The 23,787-nt window shown below is 44.0% G+C and overlaps 1 protein-coding gene across 1 annotated transcript in view; it reads right to left on the bottom strand.

Moving 5' to 3' along the window:
- The window catches only part of LOC143297086 (complement factor D-like), a 25,788-nt gene extending 2,001 nt beyond the window's left edge, over positions 1-23,787 (bottom strand). Inside the window, exons 1-8 of the mRNA XM_076609258.1 lie at positions 23,769-23,787; positions 22,936-23,067; positions 13,710-13,796; positions 11,063-11,247; positions 7,889-8,049; positions 5,177-5,292; positions 3,727-3,888; positions 2,126-2,265 (exon numbers count right to left, since the gene is read on the bottom strand). Of these exons, the coding sequence (XP_076465373.1) occupies positions 2,126-2,265; positions 3,727-3,888; positions 5,177-5,292; positions 7,889-8,049; positions 11,063-11,247; positions 13,710-13,796; positions 22,936-23,067; positions 23,769-23,787 (1,002 nt within the window). The remainder of the gene's footprint in view (positions 1-2,125; positions 2,266-3,726; positions 3,889-5,176; positions 5,293-7,888; positions 8,050-11,062; positions 11,248-13,709; positions 13,797-22,935; positions 23,068-23,768) is intronic.

Here is a 23,787-nt window from a genome sequence, read left to right as displayed (position 1 = left end):
CCCCAATTCCCGCTACCTGTGTCTTCTGACAATACTCCATTTCTGTATCCACAATTCCCGCTAGCTGTGTCTTCTGACAATACTCCATTTCTGTATCCCCAATTCCCGCTGGCTGTGTCTTCTGACAATACTCCATTTCTGTATCCCCAATTCCTGCTAGCTGTGTCTTCTGACAATACTCCATTTCTGTATCCCCAGTTCCCGCCAGCTGTGTCTTCTGACAATACTCCATTTCTGTATCCCCAATTCCCGCTACCTGTGTCTTCTGACAATACTCCATTTCTGTATCCCCAATTCCCGCCAGCTGTGCCTTCTGACAATACTCCATTTCTGTATCCCCAATTCCCGCTACCTGTGTCTTCTGACAATACTCCATTTCTGTATCCACAATTCCCGCTAGCTGTGTCTTCTGACAATACTCCATTTCTGTATCCCCAATTCCCGCTGGCTGTGTCTTCTGACAATACTCCATTTCTGTATCCCCAGTTCCCGCCAGCTGTGTCTTCTGACAATACTCCATTTCTGTATCCCCAATTCCCGCCAGCTGTGCCTTCTGACAATACTCCATTTCTGTATCCCCAATTCCCGCTACCTGTGTCTTCTGACAATACTCCATTTCTGTATCCACAATTCCCGCTAGCTGTGTCTTCTGACAATACTCCATTTCTGTATCCCCAATTCCCGCTGGCTGTGTCTTCTGACAATACTCCATTTCTGTATCCCCAATTCCCGCCAGCTGTGTCTTCTGACAATACTCCATTTCTGTATCCCCAATTCCCGCTACCTGTGTCTTCTGACAATACTCCATTTCTGTATCCCCAATTCCCGCTACCTGTGTCTTCTGACGATACTCCATTTCTGTATCCCCAATTCCCGCTACCTGTGGCTTTTGACAATACTCCATTTCTGTATCTCCAATTCCCGCCAGCTGTGTCTTCTGACAATACTCCATTTCTGTATCCCCAATTCCCGCCAGCTGTGTCTTCTGACAATACTCCATTTCTGTATCCCCAATTCCCGCTACCTGTGTCTTCTGACAATACTCCATTTCTGTATCCCCAATTCCCGCTTGCTGTGTCTTCTGACAATACTCCATTTCTGTATCCCCAATTCCCGCTACCTGTGTCTTCTGACAATACTCCATTTCTGTATCCCCAATTCCCGCTAGCTGTGTCTTCTGACAATGCTCCATTTCTGTATCCCCAATTCCCGCTAGCTGTCTTCTGACAATGCTCCATTTCTGTATCCCCAATTCCAGCTAGCTGTGTCTTCTGACAATACTCCATTTCTGTATCCCCAATTCCCGCTAGCTGTCTTCTGACAATGCTCCATTTCTGTATCCCCAATTCCCGCTAGCTGTGTCTTCTGACAATACTCCATTTCTGTATCCCCAATTCCCGCTACCTGTGTCTTCTGACAATACTCCATTTCTGTATCCCCAATTCCCGCTACCTGTGTCTTCTGACAATACTCCATTTCTGTATCCACAATTCCCGCTACCTGTGTCTTCTAACAATACTCCATTTCTGTATCCCCAATTCCCGCCAGCTGTGTCTTCTGACAATACTCCATTATTTTCTGTATCCCCAATTCCCGCTACCTGTGTCTTCTGACAATACTCCATTTCTGTATCCCCAATTCCCGCTACCTGTGTCTTCTGACAATACTCCATTTCTGTATCCCCAATTCCCGCTGGCTGTGTCTTCCGACAATACTCCATTTCTGTATCCCCAATTCCCGCTACCTGTGTCTTCTGACAATACTCCATTTCTGTATCCCCAATTCCCGCCAACTGTGTCTTCTGACAATACTCCATTTCTGTATCCCCAATTCCCGCCAGCTGTGTCTTCTGACAATACTCCATTTCTGTATCCCCAATTCCCACTAGTTGTGTCTTCTGACAATACTCCATTTCTGTATCCCCAATTCCCGCTAGCTGTGTCTTTTCCCTATGTTCCTTCCACACGTAGACAAACACACACAGAGCATATACACACAGACAGAAGAAATACAGAGCATACATAGAATATATACAGAGCACACAGGACACATACAGAGCACACATAGAACACATACAGAGAGCACACACACACACACACACACACACACACACACACACACTCACCGAACACGGACCGATACTCGTGCTGGCAGTACAGATCTGATCATCACCGTCAAATATGGAGTCATCGTACTCAGCCAGGCAGGTTTCCGGGTCTTTCACAGTAGTGGACGCTTTGAAGGGAACTCTGCTGGGCTTTGCATCTGTCGCCACAGTTTCACTATCGGTCTCAGTTTCTCAAGGAGGTGTCACTGTGTTCGCACAAATCCATGTACACACGACACCACATCTACTTCTTGGCAGATAGCTTGCAGTCGCGTAACCCAACGCGCCTAGTCAGGCCTTGAGCGCATATATATATATATAATATGTGTACGTATCGGAGTGGGTTTCTTCTTCAGAATTCTTCTTCTTCTTTCCGTTTCACGACCAACATCGACTTGCCGATGACTCTGTCGTGGTTCATGCATGCTGGGTATTTTCGTGTCTCCATGACCCACCGAACACTGACACGGGTTACAGGATCTTTAACGTGTATATTTGATCTTCTGCGTGCGTATACACACGAAGGTAGAATTTTGCCCGAGGACAACACTTGTGTTGCCATGGGTTCTTTTTTTCTGTGCGTCAAGTGCGTGCTGCACACGGGGAACCTCGGTTTATGGCCTCCTCCGAACGACTGGGACTGTTGGTTTGAATCATTCAGCCAACTTTGAGAGACAGGATGAGACGAGGATCCGAACTCAGACCCTCAAGGGCACTTTATTATTGACAGATAAGCGCCTTAACCACTCTGCCGCCTTCAGTCTCTTTACCAGTGAACACTCTGCACCAGTGTTTGTGCTCCCTAAGTCAGTTTCCCTACTTGTCTGTCTGTCTGTCTGTCTGTCTGTCTAACAAGAATAACTTTAATATCTCATCAAGAGTCTGTCTGTCTGTCTGTCTGATGCTGTGTGCTAATAACTTCTGTGTCTGTTTGTGTCTACCATTGCTTGTCTGTGTGTCTGTCTGTCTTTCCATCTCGGTCAACAGACATACTACCAATGCAAGTGTGCCAGAAAATGGAAAAAAAAAGAAGAAAAAAGAAAAGAAAGCACATGCCTTTGGCTAAAAATGGAGTGCTTTAACCGCACATTGAAGAGTATAACACGTTTTCTTCTTTCTGACAATAGCATGCATCCAATTCACCAAGGACAAGGTGTAACGCTTATTCCAAACTCTCTCTCTCTCTCTCTCTCTCTTCCTCTCTCTCCATCCCCCTCTCTCCCTCCCTCTCTCTCTCTCTCTCAGTCCCTCCCTCCCTCTCTCTTCCTCTCTCTCTTTCTCCCTCCCTCTCTCTTCCTCTATCTCTCCCTCCCTCCTTCTCTCTTCCTCTCTCTCCCTCCCTCCCTCTATCTTTCTCTCTCTCTCCCTGCCACTCTTTCTCCGTCCCTCCCTCTCTCTTCTTCTCTCTCTTTCTCCCTCCCTCCCTCTCTCTCTCCCTCTTTCTTCCTCTCTCTCTCTCTCTCCCTCCCTCTCTCTTCGTCTCTCTCTCTCTCTCCGTCCCTCCCTCCCCCCACTCTCTCTCCCTCCCTCTCTCTCCCTCTCTCTTCCTCTCTCTCACTCTCTCCCTCCCACCCTCTCTCTCTCGCTTTCTTCCTCTACTTTCCCAGCGAATACCGCACCGGAAGTAACTTCAGTGACGCCCCACCCAGCCACCGAACAGACGGAGTTGACCTCGGGACAGGTGCGGTCGTCGTTAAGCAGGATGGGGCCGACTGCAGGACTGGTCAGGTTGAGGGGTTCGGGCAGCCTCAGCACCGCCAGGTCAATGGGTATGGCGGATACTGTGTACACACACATCCCTCACATCACCGTGCTGCACAGTGCTCCCTCCCACACGAGACAACACATACAGGACAATCAACAGGATATCCAGACTAACCCCCTTTTTCCATTTCCGTCATGTCTCTTTGTTTCTTGGGTGTTCTGTAATAAGTTGATTTTTCAAAATTGCAGTGTTCTAGTCCTATCTTGGAAGGGTGGGGATCCAGAACTGTTGTAAGATTTTTTTTGTTTTTTTTTTTTTAATGAATTCTTGGCTGGGTGCACTGATTTTGTTTGAGGGGGCCAAGAGTAAATCCTGCCAGTGGATAATTGGCTATATGCAGTGTTTTCAGTACTCCCACTTCCGTGTCCGTCCACTGACTTCCCTACCCTTCCACTGGCCATGCACGGTCTTCCACTGGCCCCCACCGCCTGCCTTTGACCTCTGTGGGTTTGGCATCGGTTGGCTGCCACCCCGCCTTCCACTCCATTCCACCGCCAGTGTTCTCTGGCCTTGCCATGTCTCTGCAGGGCATTCTACGTTTGTCCTGTTCTTCGTCATCGTACTTCAGTTCCTCGTTCTAGTCTCGTCGTCATCAACACTCATTCGTCTTCATCGTCGTCGTCGCACTTCAGTAGAGTTCCAGTCTCGTCGTCTTCATCTCCTACTCACCTTCATCGTCGTCGTCGTCGTCGTCGTTGTCCTTGTGTAGTGCTTTAGTACCTCCATCGTCATCAACGTGGTGTCTGTGTCTGTTTCATGTACGCTTTTTCTTTCTTCCGGATTGGTTTATCTATTTTGTTGTTCGGGACACCATCCGCCTCCACTTGGAGGAAAGTGATCAGTTGTGATCAATTCAACTGGCGCATTTTGTGTCATGTCATGCATCATTGATTGATTGGTTTATACTTCAGTGTTGTGCTTTGTTGTTTTGTTTGATATGCGTGATTATTTCTGTGTATTGTTTATTTTATAAATCATGTGCTGAATAAATATATTAAAACCTTTATTCTGTTATAGTCAGTATGTGTTGTCGGGGGGTTAGTGCTGGGTTGGGCGAGGGTTTCTAGTCCGTTCTCATCGAGTGTGATAGTCTACGTTTGTGTCAATGTACAGACAGTGCAGAAGAATAAAAAGGAAGAAAAAAAACAACAACCCCAAAACCAAACAAATCGCAGCAGCACACATCACAGTACAAAACACGAAACATGATGCGGTGTACAACTGCCCTGAAGCAAAGCGATGCAACACAGCACAGACAGCAGACAAGCACACGCATCCCTTTCTGACAGAGCAGACACACTGACCTTTGCGTTTGGGGTGGACGAAGACTCTCTGCACATGTTGGACCTGCTCGCTTTCTTCCGTCACCTTCCGGTCGTGTTCCCCGGCCTTGACGCGGATCTCTTTAATGGTGCTGTCCCTGTCAGCAGGAAGGTGGCACAGTGCTTAAATCGCTCATCTACCAATACAGAGAGTCCGTGAGAGTCTGGGCTCGAATCCCGCTCTCGCCCTTTCTCCCATGTTTGACTGGAAAAATCGAACTGAGCGTCTAGTCGTTTCGATGTGACGACAAACCGAGATCCCGTGTTCAGCATGTACTTGGCGCACTCAAAAAGAACCCATGGCAACGAGAGTGTTGGCCACTGGCAAACTTCTAAAGCAGAAATCCACTTCGATAGGTAAACAAATATATAACATATACATGCATGCACTCAAGGCCTGACCAAGTGCGTTGGGTAATGCTGCTGGTCAGGCATCTGCCTACCAGATGTGGTGTAGCGTACATGGACTTGTCCAGACGCAGTGACGCCTCCTGGGGAAATTGAAACAGAACCTGTTGTCACCGTGCACAGCACACAGTCAGCACTGCTGGCAGAGCACGTACTGCCCCGGGCACCTGTCACACCATCAGCACTGTTGGGAGAGCACGTACTGCCCCGGGCACAGCACACCGTCAGCACTGCTGGGAGAGCACGTACTGCCCCGGGCACAGCACACCGTCAGCACTGCTGGGAGAGCACGTACTGCCCCGGGCACCTGTCACACCGTCAGCACTGCTGGGAGAGCACGTACTGCCCCGGGCACCTGTCACACCGTCAGCACTGCTGGCAGAGCACGTACTGCCCCGGGCACAGCACACCGTCAGCACTGCTGGGAGAGCACGTACTGCCCCGGGCACAGCACACCGTCAGCACTGCTGGGAGAGCACGTACTGCCCCGGGCACCTGTCACACCGTCAGCACTGCTGGGAGAGCACGTACTGCCCCGGGCACCTGTCACACCGTCAGCACTACTGGGAGAGCACGTACTGCCCCGGGCACCTGTCACACCATCAGCACTGCTGGGAGAGCACGTACTGCCCCGGGCACCTGTCACACCGTCAGCACTACTGGGAGAGCACGTACTGCCCCGGGCACCTGTCACACCATCAGCACTGTTGGGAGAGCACGTACTGCCCCGGGCACCTGTCACACCATCAGCACTGCTGGGAGAGCACGTACTGCCCCGGGCACCTGTCACACCGTCAGCACTGCTGGGAGAGCACTGCCCCGGGCACCTGTCACACCGTCAGCACTGCTGGGAGAGCACTGCCCCGGGCACCTGTCACACCGTCAGCACTGCTGGGAGAGCACTGCCCCGGGCACCTGTCACACCGTCAGCACTGCTGGGAGAGCACGTACTGCCCAGGGCGCCTGTCACACCGTCAGCACTGCTGGGAGAGCACTGCCCCGGGCACCTGTCACACCGTTAGCACTGTTGGGAGAGCACTGCCCCGGGCACCTGTCACACCGTTAGCACTGTTGGGTGGGCACTGCCCCGGGCACCTGTCACACCGTCAGCACTGCTGGGTGGGCACTGCCCCGGGCACCTGTCACAGTGCCTACCGCTCAGCCCGTCATGTGGATGTGATCATCATTGCAATGGTTTAATGTAAGTCTTTGTGTGCCGTTATGTGGCGACAATGTCACTTCTCACGAGGAGAAACTACAGACCACCTGACGTAACTTCAAAAACGACATTCGGGTTGACAACTCTCTCTCTCTCTCTCTTACTGATACCGTTTCTCACTTGTGGACGGTTGACTGAGAACCCCCTCACCACCCATCCCCCTGTGGATGAAGCATATGTGTGTTTGCGTGCGCGTGCGTATATGCCTCCATGAGTGTGTGTGAATGCGAAGAGGAGAGAGAGAGAGAGAGAGAGAGAGAGAGAGAGAGAGAGAAAGGGGAGGGGAGGGGGAGAGAGAGAGAGAGAGGAGTCAAGTTCAGCTGCTTGTTCTTTAAGGATGTTAATTTTACTGTGAAAAAAAAAAATTAATGGATTTTATTTTTTCGAATTTGAATTTGAGCTGAGCTGTGTTTTTTTTCCCCCCATATAAGGATGCTAGTCTTACTGGTGTAATTGATGTTTTTATGTCTGTAAGTGATGCTCATGTTACTTACTTGTTTCAAAACTGGTTGTGTGGTTTACAGCTTTGTATCAATTCATACTGACTTCACCACCAAGTTTGAAGCCTTGTGCATGCGTGTACACAAAAAAGGGTGCAGGGCGGGTGCGCGCCGTGCACGTGTGTGTGCGTTTTGGATGGCGGAAAGGGCGTTGTTTGTGTGTGTGTTTTTGTGTGTGTTTTTTTGTCGGACTTACTTTGCAATGACTGTGCTGAGAGTGATTAATGTTATTCATGTTGTATGCCACCGTTCCGCCGTTTTTGGTTGTGGTCTATGTATCACACACTTCCCCACACTGAATTTCTCAGCTGAGATAATAATGTTACTTTCATTCTGATTAGTTAAAAGATCTACGTTTGGCTGTGTTAGAAAGAATGTTTTCGGTCACAAGCTCGGTGACAGATATTATATAGGTACAACACACACACACACACACACACACACACACACACACACACACACACAGTGAGAGAGAGAGAGAGAGAGAGAGAGAGAGAGAGAGAGAGAGAGAGAATGACATGAAGAGATACGCACACAACACACAGTGACCGACACACTGTCACTCACGTCACGCAGCGGGCAGAAGTCAGCACGTGTCGCGCGTCCAGGACACTGCCGGCACAGGAGAGCTTCCTCCTGTCGGCCGTTTTGGAGCGCACAAACACCAGGTAGGGTCGCTCGTTGGGCGTCAGCTCCGTCCCTCCCACGATCCTCCACCCCCTCGAGTCCTGAAGTGTGTGAACAGATCGTCGCTGTCGTTACCGTCAGAGTGTCTTGCCCGTGCTTCCCACACCCTTCCTGGCCCCGTCACTGTTCTCTTAGTCCATTGGTCATTGTCTATTCCCCCGAGCACACGTCCTTGCTCAGGGCACAGACACAGCCAATGACTGGTCAGTATCAGTATCAGTATCAGTATCAGTAGCTCAAGGAGGCGTCACTGCGTTCGGACAAATCCATAATCATACGCTACTGACCACATCTGCCAAGCAGATGCCTGACCAGCAGCGTAACCCAACGCGCTTAGTCAGGCCTTGAGAAAAAATAAATAACAAAAATAAATAAATAAAATAAAATAAAATGAAAATAAAAAATAAGATAAAACAAAACAAAAACAAAAAAAAAGAAAAAAGAAAAAAAAGAAGTATAAAAAGAAAAAAAAAAGAAGTATATAAATAAACAAATAAATAATAAATACATAAAAAAAAGAAGTACTACTAATAATGATAATTTTTATAAGGCGCAAAAACTTGATGAAGTTAACTGTAGGCGTACAAAAAAAATTATATTAATAATAATATTAATGATAATAATAAATAAACAAACAAATAAATTAATTAATTAATTAAAAAAAATAAATGACTGGTCAGAGACGTGACAATCAACTCTTTCTGTCCAGTCATCTGATACGTCGAGAACTGTTCACGCTGCACATGGTCACACACAGTGAACTCCTGACACAAGGTAGCTGTGTGGTCTGTGCCTACTTTACAGTCACACACACTGAACACCTGTCAGCCTACTTTACAGTCACACACAGTGAACACCTGTCAGCCTACTTTACAGTCACACACAGTGAACATCTGTCAGCCTACTTTACAGTCACGCATAGTGAACTCCTGTCAGCCTACTTTACAGTCACACAGTGAACTCCTGTCAGCCTACTTTACAGTCACACACAGTGAACACCTGTCAGCCTACTGTACTGTCACACACAGTGAACTTCTGTCAGCCTATTTTACAGTCACGCACAGTGAACTTCTGTCAGCCTACTTTACAGTCACACACAGTGAACTCCTGTCAGCCTACTGTACTGTAACACACAGTGAACTCCTGTCAGCCTACTTTACAGTCACACACAGTGAACTCATGTCAGCCTACTGTACTGTCACACACAGTGAACTCCTGTCAGCCTACGTTACAGTCAGACACAGTGAACTCCTGTCAGCCTACTTTACAGTCACACACAGTGAACACCTGTCAGCCTACTTTACAGTCACACACAGTGAACTTCTGTCAGCCTACTTTACAGTCACACACAGTGAACTCCTGTCAGCCTACTGTACTGTAACACACAGTGAACTCCTGTCAGCCTACTTTACAGTCACACACAGTGAACTCCTGTCAGCCTACTTTACAGTCACACACAGTGAACTCCTGTCAGCCTACTTTACAGTCACACACAGTGAACTCCTGTCAGCCTACTTTACAGTCACACACAGTGAACTCCTGTCAGTCTCCTTTACAGTCACACACAATGAACTCCTGTCAGCCTACTTTACAGTCACACAATGAACTCCTGTCAGCCTACTTTACAGTCACACACAGTGAACTCCTGTCACAAATTAGCTGTGAAGCGTGGGCATGGGGTTTTTGTTTGCTTTTTCCTTGTTGTGAACTAACCACTCCGTGGACATTGACAAAGGCGGAGTGTGGTATGCTCTGAGTGGGCCACCAACATTGATGAACACGATCAAAACCACAATATGATTGGAAGGCATTGGGAGAAACTTCCCAAACTGGCTCTGACGATGAGTGATTTGTGATCACTGTGATTGCATTCGAAACACACATTCAAATTCCAAGTACTTGATCTTCTGATACGTACGCACATTTGTAAAAAGCAAGAAAAACTTATCATCTTACACAGCACCATTGCGTGACGTCAGCTGACAGTGTGTGACTGTTCAATGTGAATGATGTATGATTGACAGTGTGTGACTGTGTTCTGTGTGAACGATGTATGACTGACAGTGTGTGACTGTGTTCAGTGTGAACGATGTATGACTGACAGTGTGTGACTGTGTTCAGTGTGAACGATGTATGACTGACAGTGTGTGACTGTTCAGTGTGAACGATGTATGACTGACAGTGTGTGACTGTGTTCAGTGTGAACGATGTATGACTGACTGTGTGTGACTGTGTTCAGTGTGAACGATGTATGACTGACAGTGTGTGACTGTGTTCAGTGTGAACGATGTATGACTGACAGTGTGTGACTGTGATCAGTGTGAACGATGTATGACTGACTGTGTGTGACTGTGTTCAGTGTGAACGATGTATGACTGACAGTGTGTGGCTATGTTCAATGTGAACAATGTATGACTGACAGTGTGTGACTGTGTTCAGTGTGAACAATGTATGACTGACAGTGTGTGACTGTGTTCTGTGTGAATGGTGTATGACTGACAGTGTTTGACTGTGTTCAGTGTGAACGATGTATGTCTGACAGTGTGACTCTGGTCAGTGCCATAGTGACTGTGTTCAGTGCCATAGTGACTGTGTTCAGTGCCATAGTGACTAGTGACTGTGTTCAGTGTCATAGTGACTGTGTTCAGTGCCATAGTGACTGTGTTCAGTGCCATAGTGACTGTGTTCAGTGTCATAGTGACTGTTCAGTGCCATAGTGACTGTGTTCAGTGTCATAGTGACTGTGTTCAGTGCCATAGTAACTGTGTTCAGTGTCATAGTGACTCAGTGCCATAGTGACTGTGTTCAGTGTCATAGTGACTGTGTTCAGTGTCACAGTGACAGTTCAGTGCCATAGTGACTGTGTTCAGTGCCATAGTAACTGTGTTCAGTGTCATAGTGACTGTGTTCAGTGTCATAGTGACTGTTCAGTGTCATAGCGACTGTGTTTAGTGCAATAGTAACTGTGTTCAGTATGAAGGCATATTTCACCTCGTGGACACTGGTCCCAACATATACAGTGGACATATTTTGATAGTTTCCTTGCGTGCTGACCTTGACGGCTGGGTTGTTGTCCCACAAGTTGCCAGTGCTGGCCGGCTGTTTGTCAGCAGTGGGCAGCTTGCCACGGAGGTTGATGGCCAGTCCTTTCAGCGCTTTGGCCACAGCGTCCCCAGCGTCCGACATGTCCTTCAGTCTGATCGTCTTCTGTCTGTGGATATGAACTTTACCTGCCTGGCCTGAAACATGCACGTGGTGCACACACACACACACACACACACACACACACACACACACACACAGGTGTCAGGGCAGAAACACTGAGTAACTAACTGCAGGTGCTCTGTTCTCCGAGCAGACTTTTCAGAAACTGCAAAACATGGCTGAAAACGAACTGTGCTTAATATTGGTTTGATCCAAAGGTCTTTTCTTTGAAATAAAAAACAACAACAACACATACACGAAACAATCGAATCGAAATGTTTTGCAATGTAGATCCACTGCAAACATTACGCAATGGTCAAGAAATAGGGTAGGTATGCTTAATTCCGAACGATCCAGTCAGTAGTGACCTGTTCAACGTGTGTACTGTAAAGATAACATGTCGTACGATAGTCAGGTGTAGTTCTTTTGTTTTCTAAGGCTTTCTCTGACTGGTTGCACCAGGAAAAATTCGTCTGCTCATTTTCTGCGTTTTGTCGACGTTTGAAATGGCACGGGGGCTTGAGAAACAAAGAAGGGAAAAGGACAGACAGAAAATCACAACCAGAAAACAATGAATAATGTCACACGCACACGTCAGTTTGAGCAGAGATTTGAGGCACTTAATCAATTCGAGGAGAAGTTTGATGCACATGTCAGTTTGTGGAGAGATTCGACTTCTATGTCATGTTTGAGAAGAGATTTAATGCGCATGTAAGTTTGAGGAAAGATTCGACGTACATGTCACCTTGAGGAAACATTCAATGCACATGTCAGTTTGAGGAGAGATTCGTCGCACATGTCAAATTGAGGAGAGATTTGATGCACATGTCATTTTGAGGAGAGATTTGACGCACGTCAAATTGAGGAGATATTTGATGCACATGTCAGTTTGCTACAGATTTGATGCATATGTCACTTTGCTAGAGATCTGATGCATATGTCACTTTGCTAGAGATTTGATGCATAGGTCCCTTTGCTAGAGATTTGACTTTGCTAGAGATTTTATGCATATGTCACTTTGCTAGAGATTTGATGCACTTTGCTAGAGATTTGATGCATAGGTCACTTTGCTAGAGATTTGACTTTGCTAGAGATTTGATGCATAGGTCACTTTGCTAGAGATTTGATGCACTTTGCTAGCGATTTGATGCATAGGTCACTTTTCTAGAGATTTGATGCATAGGTCACCACCTTTTCTAGAGATTTGATGCATAGGTCACTTTGCTAGAGATTTGATGCATATGTCACCTTGCTAGAGATTTGACGCATACGTCACTTTGCTAGAGATTTGATGCATAGGTCACTTTGCTAGAGATTTGATGCATATGTCACCTTGCTAGAGATTTGACGCATACATCACTTTGCTAGAGATTTGATGCATAGGTCACTTTGCTAGAGATTTGATGCATATGTCACTTTGCTAGAGATTTGATGCATAGGTCACTTTTCTAGAGATTTGATGCATATGTCACTTTGCTAGAGATTTGACGCATACGTCACTTTGCTAGAGATTTGACGCATATGTCACTTTGCTAGATATTTGATGCACATGTCACTTTGCTAGAGATTTGATGCATATGTCACTTTTCTAGAGATTTGACTTTGCTAGAGATTTGATGCATATGTCACTTTGCTAGAGATTTGATGTATATGTCACTTTGCTAGAGATTTAACGCACATTTTCCGCATGACGTCATGAGGTCCTGAAGGTCGCTTTACCAACGTTTCTTGTTAACCATTCGCGTGTCATTTAGAATGATAGTGCAATGTATAAACCATGATAACTAATCATAAAATAGTTGGTTTCATTTTATTTGACTACAGAAACAACGTGCCATTTCTTTTCGCGTATTTTTCATCTCTGGACAAATAAAAGAACATGATTCTAATTTGATTGTGCATGTCCTTTCTCGATATATCTTTAAAAACAAATTCCATTTAACAACAGCAACAACAAAAAGGACAAAAGTTTTTATTAACACATGAGCGCGCGCGCGCGCGCGCACGCACGCACGCACACACACACACACAGAGGCCTGCCGCGCCAGCCTATATACAGACAACATGCTCCCCTGTCTACAGCCTGACAGCCAAGTGAATCACACACACACACACACACACACACACACACACACACACACACACACACACACACACACACACACAGATGCCTGCCAGCCTATATACAGACTACATGCTCCCCTGTCTACAGCCCAACAGCCAAGTGACACACACACACACACACACACACACACACACAACCGCACACACACACACACAGGCCTGCCAGCCTATATACAGACAACATGCTCCCCTGCAGCCCGACAGCCAAGTGACGCACACACACACACAACCGCACACACACACACACACACACACACACACACACACACACACACACACACACACACAACCGCACACACACACACACAGGCCTGCCAGCCTATATACAGACAACATGCTCCCCTGTCTACAGCCCGACAGCCAAGTGACTCACAGCCCCACAAGACAGTCACCGCCAGCAGCAGCAGCAGTGAGATGCTAGAGCTTCCTTCCATGATGCAGCGGCCTCTGTGTCTGTCACCTGCTGTCACACACACTGCTCATGATCACTGACAGTTCTGGAGAATGTCTGGAGACTCCTCATGTGAAGCACACACACACACACACACACACACACACACACACACACACACACACACACACACACACACACACACACTGCTCATGATCACTGACAGTTGCTGGAGAATGTCTGGAGACTATTGATGTGAAGCACTCACACACACACACACACACACACACACACACACACACACACACACACACACACACACACACACACACACACACACACACACACACACACACACACACACTGTTTTAATTATCCTTTCATTCCTATTGGAGTATGGAGGATTACTGCAAAATAATCTTTTCATGCCCAGAACAAACATTTCCAAATACACAACAATGTCACATAAAAATTGAGAAAACACAAATGTCTTTTGACTCCAAAAGTGTAGCTGGGCAACATTTGCAAATCTAATCATCTTACTTACAACTAAAATGATTTTTTGCCTCCTTTGAGCATATTTAAAAAATCAAAAACCGGGTTTTGGAGACCAAATTTTTTATGAACATATCTAATGAGTAAGTGATCATGATTGGGACATTCAATTATAAAATGAAACTCATTCCCAATCACAGACATGTTACAAACCTTACAAAGCCGTAACTCTCGTGGTAAGCCTTTGTGTCTCTCTGTTTTTATTTCCAGCTTATGATTACTACTTCGAAATCTGAAGAAGCTGATAACGTACTTATGAGGCATCTGACTTATATATATTTTTCTCTACCAAATCCACTTTTGAAATTTCGATAAAACAAACATTTACTACTCGTCTCTAGAGCATTACTCCATAGATTTTGAAAACTATCTCTCAAAGCAATGTTGACATTCTTGCAGAAAGATTCCCTCTCTGAGAAGAATTGAGCATCCAAGACACAATCATACCCTGTTTCTATTAAAATTTGTCTGATATAACTCATCCATTTTGAAGAATAAATACCATTTCAATATAAATCAAGTGATATTAAATATATTTTCCCAGAATATTTTTTCTGTGATATCACTAAGCTGGCCCAAAATCGAACTAATCTCATTTTCAATAACACACTAATTGGATAAGTACCAGTTTCTCCATAAACAATTTGGGTCATAGTATTCCTATTCAGTCTGAACAAGCGATTCAAAAATTTCAATTCTAATTTTTCAAGTATATCTACATTTTCATAACCCCATATTGTGCACCACACAACAAAATAGGAACAATCATAGACTGGTACATGTCGAGAACGATCTGTAAAGGTAAATCTTGATTTTTGGCTCACTGAAGTAACGAAAACAGCTTTTTGAGCCTGTTCATAAATCATTTTTTGACTTTGTAAAAAAATGTTCCGTTTCTATTAAATTCGATACCAAGATATTTAAAAGAATCCATAACATCCAAACACGCATCACCAAACTTTAAAACAGGCATTAGCTTGTTTGTAGAATTGGATATATCCCCTTTAGGTTTCTTTATATCAAGCACTAGTTTCCATTTTAAACAATCCTTCTTTCGTCTCCGAAAGTAAAATTGCGTCATCTGCATACAAGAGTACAAATAATCACATGTAACTATCTAAGGCTGAAATGTTAACATTCAATAAAAGATCAACATATGGACTCTTATGCTCAGTCAAATACGACTCTAAATCATTGAGATACAGAGAAAAAAGCAAAGGCGAGATATTTTCTCCTTGTCGTACACCTTTACAAATGCTAAAGAAATCGGATTTTTACCAATTAAAAACACATATGACTTTACCAATATCGCCTTCATGAACAAGTTTTTCCCATACCCTACTTCTCCAAACTGAATCAAAGGCTTTTTTTAAATCAACAAAAGCACAATAAAGTTTCAAAACTATCAATTAGTGATTTCAAAACAAACATTTGATCTAATGTAGAATGGGACTGTCTAAATCCTGCTTGGGCCCCTGAAAGTATATTGTTCACATTGATACAATCAGTCAGTCTAGCATTTAACACTGCAGTGAATAGTTTTCCAACACAGCTGAGCAAAGTTATTCCCCTATAATTATCACAGTCAAGTGTATCACCTTTTCCTTTATACAATGGCAATATCAAGCCGGATATCCATTTTTCTGGTACAACACCTTCGTCCAGTATCTTGTTGAATAATTTACAATAACTATGTTTCTGTCAGCAAAGGAACGCTGTTAATGATATATTCATTACGAATCATGTCTTCACCGGCACTTTTGCCTTTCTTCAGCCTTTTGATGGCTGAGGTAATTTCATCTTCAGTAATACGTGCACTTAAAATAATCATTTTCCTCTAAATTGATAATATGCATTGTCATTGTACTGTCAATGTGTTCATTAATCATTAACGTTGAGGTTGCTGAAATGGTGAAATATGTCTTCTAAATTTATGGGACATGATGTTTTCTTTTTCTTTTTAATTCTGTTCCATATTTATCTTGAATTGCTTTTGCCAAAACTCCGTAGTTCTTTGTGCAGTTTTTTTTTTCTCCACGACTTTTCTGCTTTCTTTAAAACGGACTTGTAACTTTTGCTGACTCTTTCCAGACTGTCTCTATTTTCACTAGAATCTCTTCTTTTTTTGTTTGGCTTTGAAATATTCTGATCGGCTTCGTTTGCATGTGGAATCAAACAAACTGCGACTATCTCTGCGTTTTGTCTTAGAAGTACGAATTTGATACGTCCCAAGAGTATCTTTTGCCGTCTGAATCAGAATGTTTGCGAGCTTATTATTCATGACGTCAATATCATCAGCATCGATTGCGTCATTTAAATCTGTAAGCTCAGCTTTATACAAATTTTCTTGAAAAGAAGCAGCCTTTTCGTGTTCCCATTTTCGTAGTTTTTCATTCTGACCTGTTAAATTTGATGTGGCACATTTTAATGACACGATATAACAGCCATACACACACATCATCATCATCACCATCATCGTCGTCACCGCCATCCATTAGATACAGGTGTCACTGGGAACGTGTCATCAACACAGCAAAGCTTGTAGAAACGACTAAAAGCAGCTGTCAATGGTCAGCAGAATATGACCTCTTCTATTGCTCGTTTTTTGACTCACTTGTGTAAACAAAGTGAGCCTATGTTTTAACTCGGTGTTCGGTTGTGTGTGTGTGTGTGTGTGTGTGTGTGTGTGTGTGTGTGTGTGTGTGTGTGTGTCTGTGTCTGTGTGTCCGTGGTAAACTTTAACATTGATATTTTCTCGGCCAATACTTTGTCAGTTGACACCAAATTAGGCATAAAAATAGGAAAAATTCAGTTCTTTCCAGTCATCTTGTTTAACTCACTCAGTACAGCCAGTCATCTCTTCTCCTCTACACAGACCCATCGGATGTCCAGTGGGTGTCTCAATGACCCAACCGTTAGCTTCCGTCGTCAGAATTGTGGTATTCTTTGTCAACATTCACCTCTTCAGTATAAGAGCCTTCCGCTTGCAATATTTTGATGATGGTAATTGGGGTGAAACGCTGTTAACGTCGTCTCTTTCGCCGTTCGTATGGAGAGAGTTAAAACAATATTGCACCTCTGGGATGGGCACAAAAAAATAAAAAATGAAGCCTAATTATATGCAAACTGCATTTACTGTTATATTTATATTTTTTGTATTCTCTAAACTTGGCACTTTGATCTGATATTCTGACCCAACAACAAGAGCAGTCATTATTATCATTTTTTGTTCAAACAGGAACTTCTTTTGCTAAGCATGGAAGTTTTATTTATTTTGCAAACGTTTTGATGCGGATAATAAAAAAGGGAAATTACTCTGTAGTTAATACTAGGGGACTTAATTTGCTTTAAACTGATCTTTCTCATCTTAAACATTACATTTTGAAATTATACCCAATACATAAAAAGCTTGGATTTTTTTTAAAAAGTATATCACATGTGAGTCTTGAAGGCCTTGCCTCTCTTGTTCTTATTGAACTGGAGACCAAACCAAACTCATGCAGTGCACGTAATATTAACGTGTTATCACCTTGGTGTGTTTTTGTCAGCGAATGCAGACGATATCACTTCAGTCTCTGATTGTCAACGTTCAAAGGAAAGGTACATACCTAGAACAACACTTTGCTAAATGTGGACCAACGGATAATGCAAACGACACGAAAGGCCTGAACTGTCCACACGAATCAAACATTTTTGACTCACTTGTGTAAGCAAAGTGAGTCTATGTTTTAACTCGGTGTTCGGTTGTCACTGTGTGTTGTGTGTGTGTGTGTGTGTGTGTGTGTGTGTCCGTTGTAAACTTTAACAGTGATATTTTCTCTGCAAATACTTTGTCAGTTGACACCAAATTAGGCATAAAAATAGGAAAAATTCAGTTCTTTCCAGTCATCTTGTTTAACTCACTCAGTACGGCCAGTCATCTCTTCTCCTCTACACAGACCCATCGGATGTCCAGTGGGTGTCTCAATGACCCAACCGTTAGCTTCCGTCGTCAGAATTGTGGTATTCTTTGGCAACATTCAACTCTTCAGTATCAGAGCCTTCCGCTTGCAATATTTTGATGATGGTAATTGGGGTGAAATGCTGTTAACGTCGTCTCTTTCGCCGTTCGTATGGAGAGAGTTAAAGCAATATTGCACCTCTGGGATGGGCACAAAAAAATAAAAAATGAAGCCTAATTATATGCAAACTGCATTTACTGTTATATTTATTTTTTTTGTATTCTCTAAACTTGGCACTTTGATCTGATATTCTGACCCAACAACAAGAGCAGTCATTATTATCATTTTTTGTTCAAACAGGAACTTCTTTTGCTAAGCATGGAAGTTTTATTTATTTTGCAAACGTTTTGGTGCAGATAGTAAAAAAGGGAAATTACTCTGTAATTAATGCTAGGGGACTTAATTTGCTTTAAACTGATCTTTCTCATCTTAAACATTACATTTTGAAATTATACTCAATACATAAAAAGCTTGGATTTTTTAAAAAGTGTATCACAAGTGAGTCTTGAAGGCCTTGCCTCTCTTGTTCTTATTGAACTGGAGACCAAACCAAACTCATGCAGTGCACGTAATATTGACGTGTTATCACCTTGGTGTGTTTTTGTCGGCGAATGCAGACGATATCACTTTAGTCTCTGATTGTCAACGTTCAAAGGAAAGGTAATACCTAGAACAACACTTTGCTAAATGTGGACCAACGGGTAATGCAAACGAAACGAAAGGCCTGAACTGTCCACATGAATCAAACATTTTTGACTCACTTGTGTAAGCAAAGTGAGTCTATGTTTTAACTCGGTGTTCGGTTGTCACTGTGTTGTGTGTATGTGTGTGTGTGTGTGTCGGTGGTAAACTTTAACAGTGATATTTTCTCTGCAAATACTTTGTCAGTTGACACCAAATTAGGCATAAAAATAGGAAAAATTCAGTTCTTTCCAGTCATCTTGTTTAACTCACTCAGTACGGCCAGTCATCTCTTCTCCTCTACACAGACCCATCGGATGTCCAGTGGGTGTCTCAATGACCCAACCGTTAGCTTCCGTCGTCAGAATTGTGGTATTCTTTGGCAACATTCAACTCTTCAGTATCAGAGCCTTCCGCTTGCAATATTTTCATGATGGTAATTGGGGTGAAACGCTGTTAACGTCGTCTCTTTCGCCGTTCGTATGGAGAGAGTTAAAACAATATTGCACCTCTGGGATGGGCACAAAAAAATAAAAAATGAAGCCTAATTATATGCAAACTGCATTTACTGTTATATTTATATTTTTTTGTATTCTCTAAACTTGGCACTTTGATCTGATATTCTGACCCAACAACAAGAGCAGTCATTATTATCATTTTTTGTTCAAACAGGAACTTCTTTTGCTAAGCATGGAAGTTTTATTTATTTTGCAAACATTTTGGTGCAGATAGTAAAAAAAGGGAAATTATTCTGTAATTAATGCTAGGGGACTTAATTTGCTTTAAACTGATCTTTCTCATCTTAAACATTACATTTTGAAATTATACTCAATACATAAAAAGCTTGGATTTTTTTAAAAAGTGTACCACAAGTGAGTCTTGAAGGCCTTGCCTCTCTTGTTCTTATTGAACTGGAGACCAAACCAAACTCATGCAGTGCACGTAATATTGACGTGTTATCACCTTGGTGTGTTTTTGTCGGCGAATGCAGACGATATCACTTTAGTCTCTGATTGTCAACGTTCAAAGGAAAGTTACATACCCAGAACAACACTTTGCTAAATGTGGACCAACGGGTAATACAAACGAAAACGAAAGGCCTGAACTGTCCAAATGAATCAAACATTTTTATAAGATATTCTGCTGAACGACTCGTCATCAGTGAACTGGCTTGTTTCCAATGTTATGTCTGATATCAGTGTGATTTTCATTTGTCTTCCTCAGCTTAACACGTAAGTATTTCTGTGCACAGCATAACTATGATACATGAAAAGAATTAAGACGCCTTCTGTAAATAGGAGACATTGCAGATATGTCTCCAGATATTAATGTGGGAGTTTAAGAATTCCATGTAAATAAAAAGTACTCAATTATTATATGATTTTCAATAGTTAGGTCACTCTATCACGAATGTGACTCGCGGAAATTGAGCCAGTTGTGAATCAACCACTGACAGAGAGAGAGAGAGAGACAGAGACAGAGAGACAGAGACAGAGAGACAGAGAGAGACAGAGACAGAGAGGCCTTAGCCCCTCATGACAGGAAATGTTAACAATAAATAAACAGTTATAAATAGTAATGAAGAAAAAAAAAAGATACGACAATAAATGTTACAGGTCAGTCATCAATTAGGAAACACAAACTTCTATGTACCTAAAGGCTGTATAAAGTATAAAGATACATGTAAATGATAACAGTAAAGTCACTTTGAAGAGGCAAGGGTGTCGACAATTTTCAGGCCGATTTTCACTTTCTCTTATATCTCTGGGTGCTTCGCAACTGAGAACAAAATGCACTTCACCTTCCTTCGATTTTTACATATATCGCACATTAAATCAGAATCCCTAACTTGAGAGAGAGAGAGAGAGAGAGAGAGAGAGAGAGAGAGAGAGAGAGAGAGAGAGAGAGAGAGACTTACACTGAAGTGAATACTCAAACGCCAGAGAACATGGAATGCACGATATCCGTACAGACTCTTTATAACAATGTCGAGAAAACAGCAATCACTATAAACTGTGCTGTTAAAATCTTGGTGACAGAAGCGCGACAGGAAGAGATACGCGAATGAATGTAAATCTCACTGATATTTCAAAACACTATTTCAGTATCAATCTGCGAATGTCCGGGAGGCAGAGCTATCAGATCGGGAGCTAAATGAATGAGGTGTCCTCCCTCCTCTTCCCCGCCATCACTTTCCCTACCACCACCACCCTTCGCTTCATGCACACCCCTACCCACACACCCCTCTCTCTCTCTCTCTCACTCATACAAACACGCACATACACGCACACACGCACGCACACGTGCACGCACACAATGCACATACACAGATACGGATGCACAGAAACGCAAAGGTCAGACACACACAGACGCACACACACACACACACACACACACACACACACACCCTCGCGCGTGCGTGGGCGTGCACATGCGCACTTTCTCAATGGATCGAGTGTGTCCGTGAGTATTCAATTAAACGAATAGGCAGATTTTTCAGATTAGTTCACCAATACACCGTTTCAGGGAAAGACAATCACAAATGTTCCATGCTCCCTTGCTCTTTCCGATCAGGCTTGAGTAGATTTCATAGATATGTGCATGATTATAAAAGGAACAGATTATCGCCTTTTGGTCGTGTTTTCTTTCAGTACATCAGGAGATAATTCCTTGCTGGGTGTCCAACAGATTGAGGAGGCTCACAGGTGGTGTTTTTTGTTTGTTTGTTTGTTTTTCTTTTCTCAGGCTAAAGGGTTCCTGCTGATTCAGCATTATGTTGGTCCTGCTGAACGGGTCTTGACTGGCTGGGTCAAGTGTAGCGTTGTTTTAATCTAATTTGATTTGATTTGAATTTTTAACATTCGACCATCGGACCTCGACCATAAAAGTATCGCGAAATCAACGTGATGACTGTGGATACTCAAATGGAAGAAGAAGAGAGGAATAACTTGGTCCCAAAGCAGGTACTGGGGGATCCTGTAACGTCCTCAGAACCCAACTTTCGTTAACTAGAAAAAAAAAAAAAAAAAAAGCACTTACATGTACTTCACGTTGTTGAATTCTAGTCGAACCTACACAATGTTCTCGAGAAGAAAAATCAGAAGCCAATGTGAAAATTCCGAAGAAACGACTGCAACTAACTGAACGTTATCAAAGTTGAGAAGAACACTGAACGTACCACAACTGACGGGCGTAATAGCCGAGTGGTTAAAGCGTTGGACTGTCAATCTGAGGGTCCCGGGTTCGAATCACGGTGACGGCGCCTGGTGGGTAAAGGGTGGAGATTTTTACGATCTCCCAGGTCAACATATGTGCAGACCTGCTAGTGCCTGTGTATATGCAAGCAGAAGATCAAATACGCACGTTAAAGATCCTGTAATCCATGTCAGCGTTCGGTGGGTTATGGAAACAAGAACATACCCAGCATGCACACCCCCGAAAACGGAGTATGGCTGCCTACATGGCGGGGTAAAAACGGTCATACACGTAAAAGCCCACTCGTGTGCATACGAGTGAACGCAGAAGAAGAAGTACCACAACTGAAGCATCAGTTTGACAGTCCCACCATCCAGGACTCTCTGTGAGAATGTCAAGTACTCATAACACATGAGGCACCAGTCCCACCATCCAGGACTCTCTGTGAGAATGTCCAGTACTCATAACACATGAGTCCCACCATCCAGGACTCTCTGTGAGAATGTCCAGTACTCATAACACATGAGGCACCAGTCCCACCATCCAGGACTCTCTGTGTGAATGTCAAGTACTCATAACACATGAGGCACCAGTCCCACCATCCAGGACTCTCTGTGAGAATGTCCAGTACTCATAACACATGAGGCACCAGTCCCACCATCCAGGACTCTCTGTGAGAATGTCAGGTACTCATAACACATGAGGCACCAGTCCCACCATCCAGGACTCTCTGTGAGAATGTCCAGTACTCATAACACATGAGGCACCAGTCCCACCATCCAGGACTCTCTGTGAGAATGTCCAGTACTCATAACACATGAGGCACCAGTCCCACCATCCAGGACTCTCTGTCAGAATGTCCAGGTACTCATAACACATGAGGCACCAGTCCCACCATCCAGGACTCTCTGTGAGAATGTCAAGTACTCATAACACATGAGGCACCAGTCCCACCATCCAGGACTCTCTGTGAGAATGTCAGTACTCATAACACATGAGGCACCAGTCCCACCATCCAGGACTCTCTGTGAGAATGTCCAGTACTCATAACACATGAGGCACCAAGGTCTTTCTGTTCTACCGGTCACTCCAACATCGTCGTGTGTCCAAAGTGGAACGACGAGTGGGATGACAATCATTTGGGTGCGGTGTCCCACATGAATTAACAAATATTCACTGCAGCGCCCAAAACACGTGCAGCACTAGCCTTTCTCTGCAAACAGAGTTAAGACCAAATTTCAGAAATACAGCTAAACCATACAGAAACTCTTTCATTCACCTGTAAGCAACACACCAACCAAACTTCGATGTCATGACATGATGAATAAATAACATGTCAAAGTATTTAGCCCAAATACAGAACCGCCGCCACCACCACTCCCCATCACTTCATGCTCTCTCCCTCTCTCTCTCTCTCTCTCTCTCTCCCCCTCTCTCTCTCTTTCTCTCTGTCTCTTACTTGCATGATGAACCCGTCATAGGACACATGGGGAATTTGATATGGGGTAACGGTGCCACCTATTACCCCGCCCCGTCCTGGTGGAAACATCGCCATTTGGTCCGGGACTGCTTATTCGACCAGGCAAGCCTGACTTCTATCGCAGCTAACCCTCATACCTGGGGGCCAT

Source organism: Babylonia areolata, chromosome 22, assembly GCF_041734735.1.
Source record: "Babylonia areolata isolate BAREFJ2019XMU chromosome 22, ASM4173473v1, whole genome shotgun sequence".
In the NCBI taxonomy this organism is placed as follows: domain Eukaryota; kingdom Metazoa; phylum Mollusca; class Gastropoda; order Neogastropoda; family Buccinidae; genus Babylonia; species Babylonia areolata.
The sequence above is the reverse complement of the archived record's forward strand: the minus strand, read 5'-3'. Positions and strand labels throughout refer to the sequence as shown.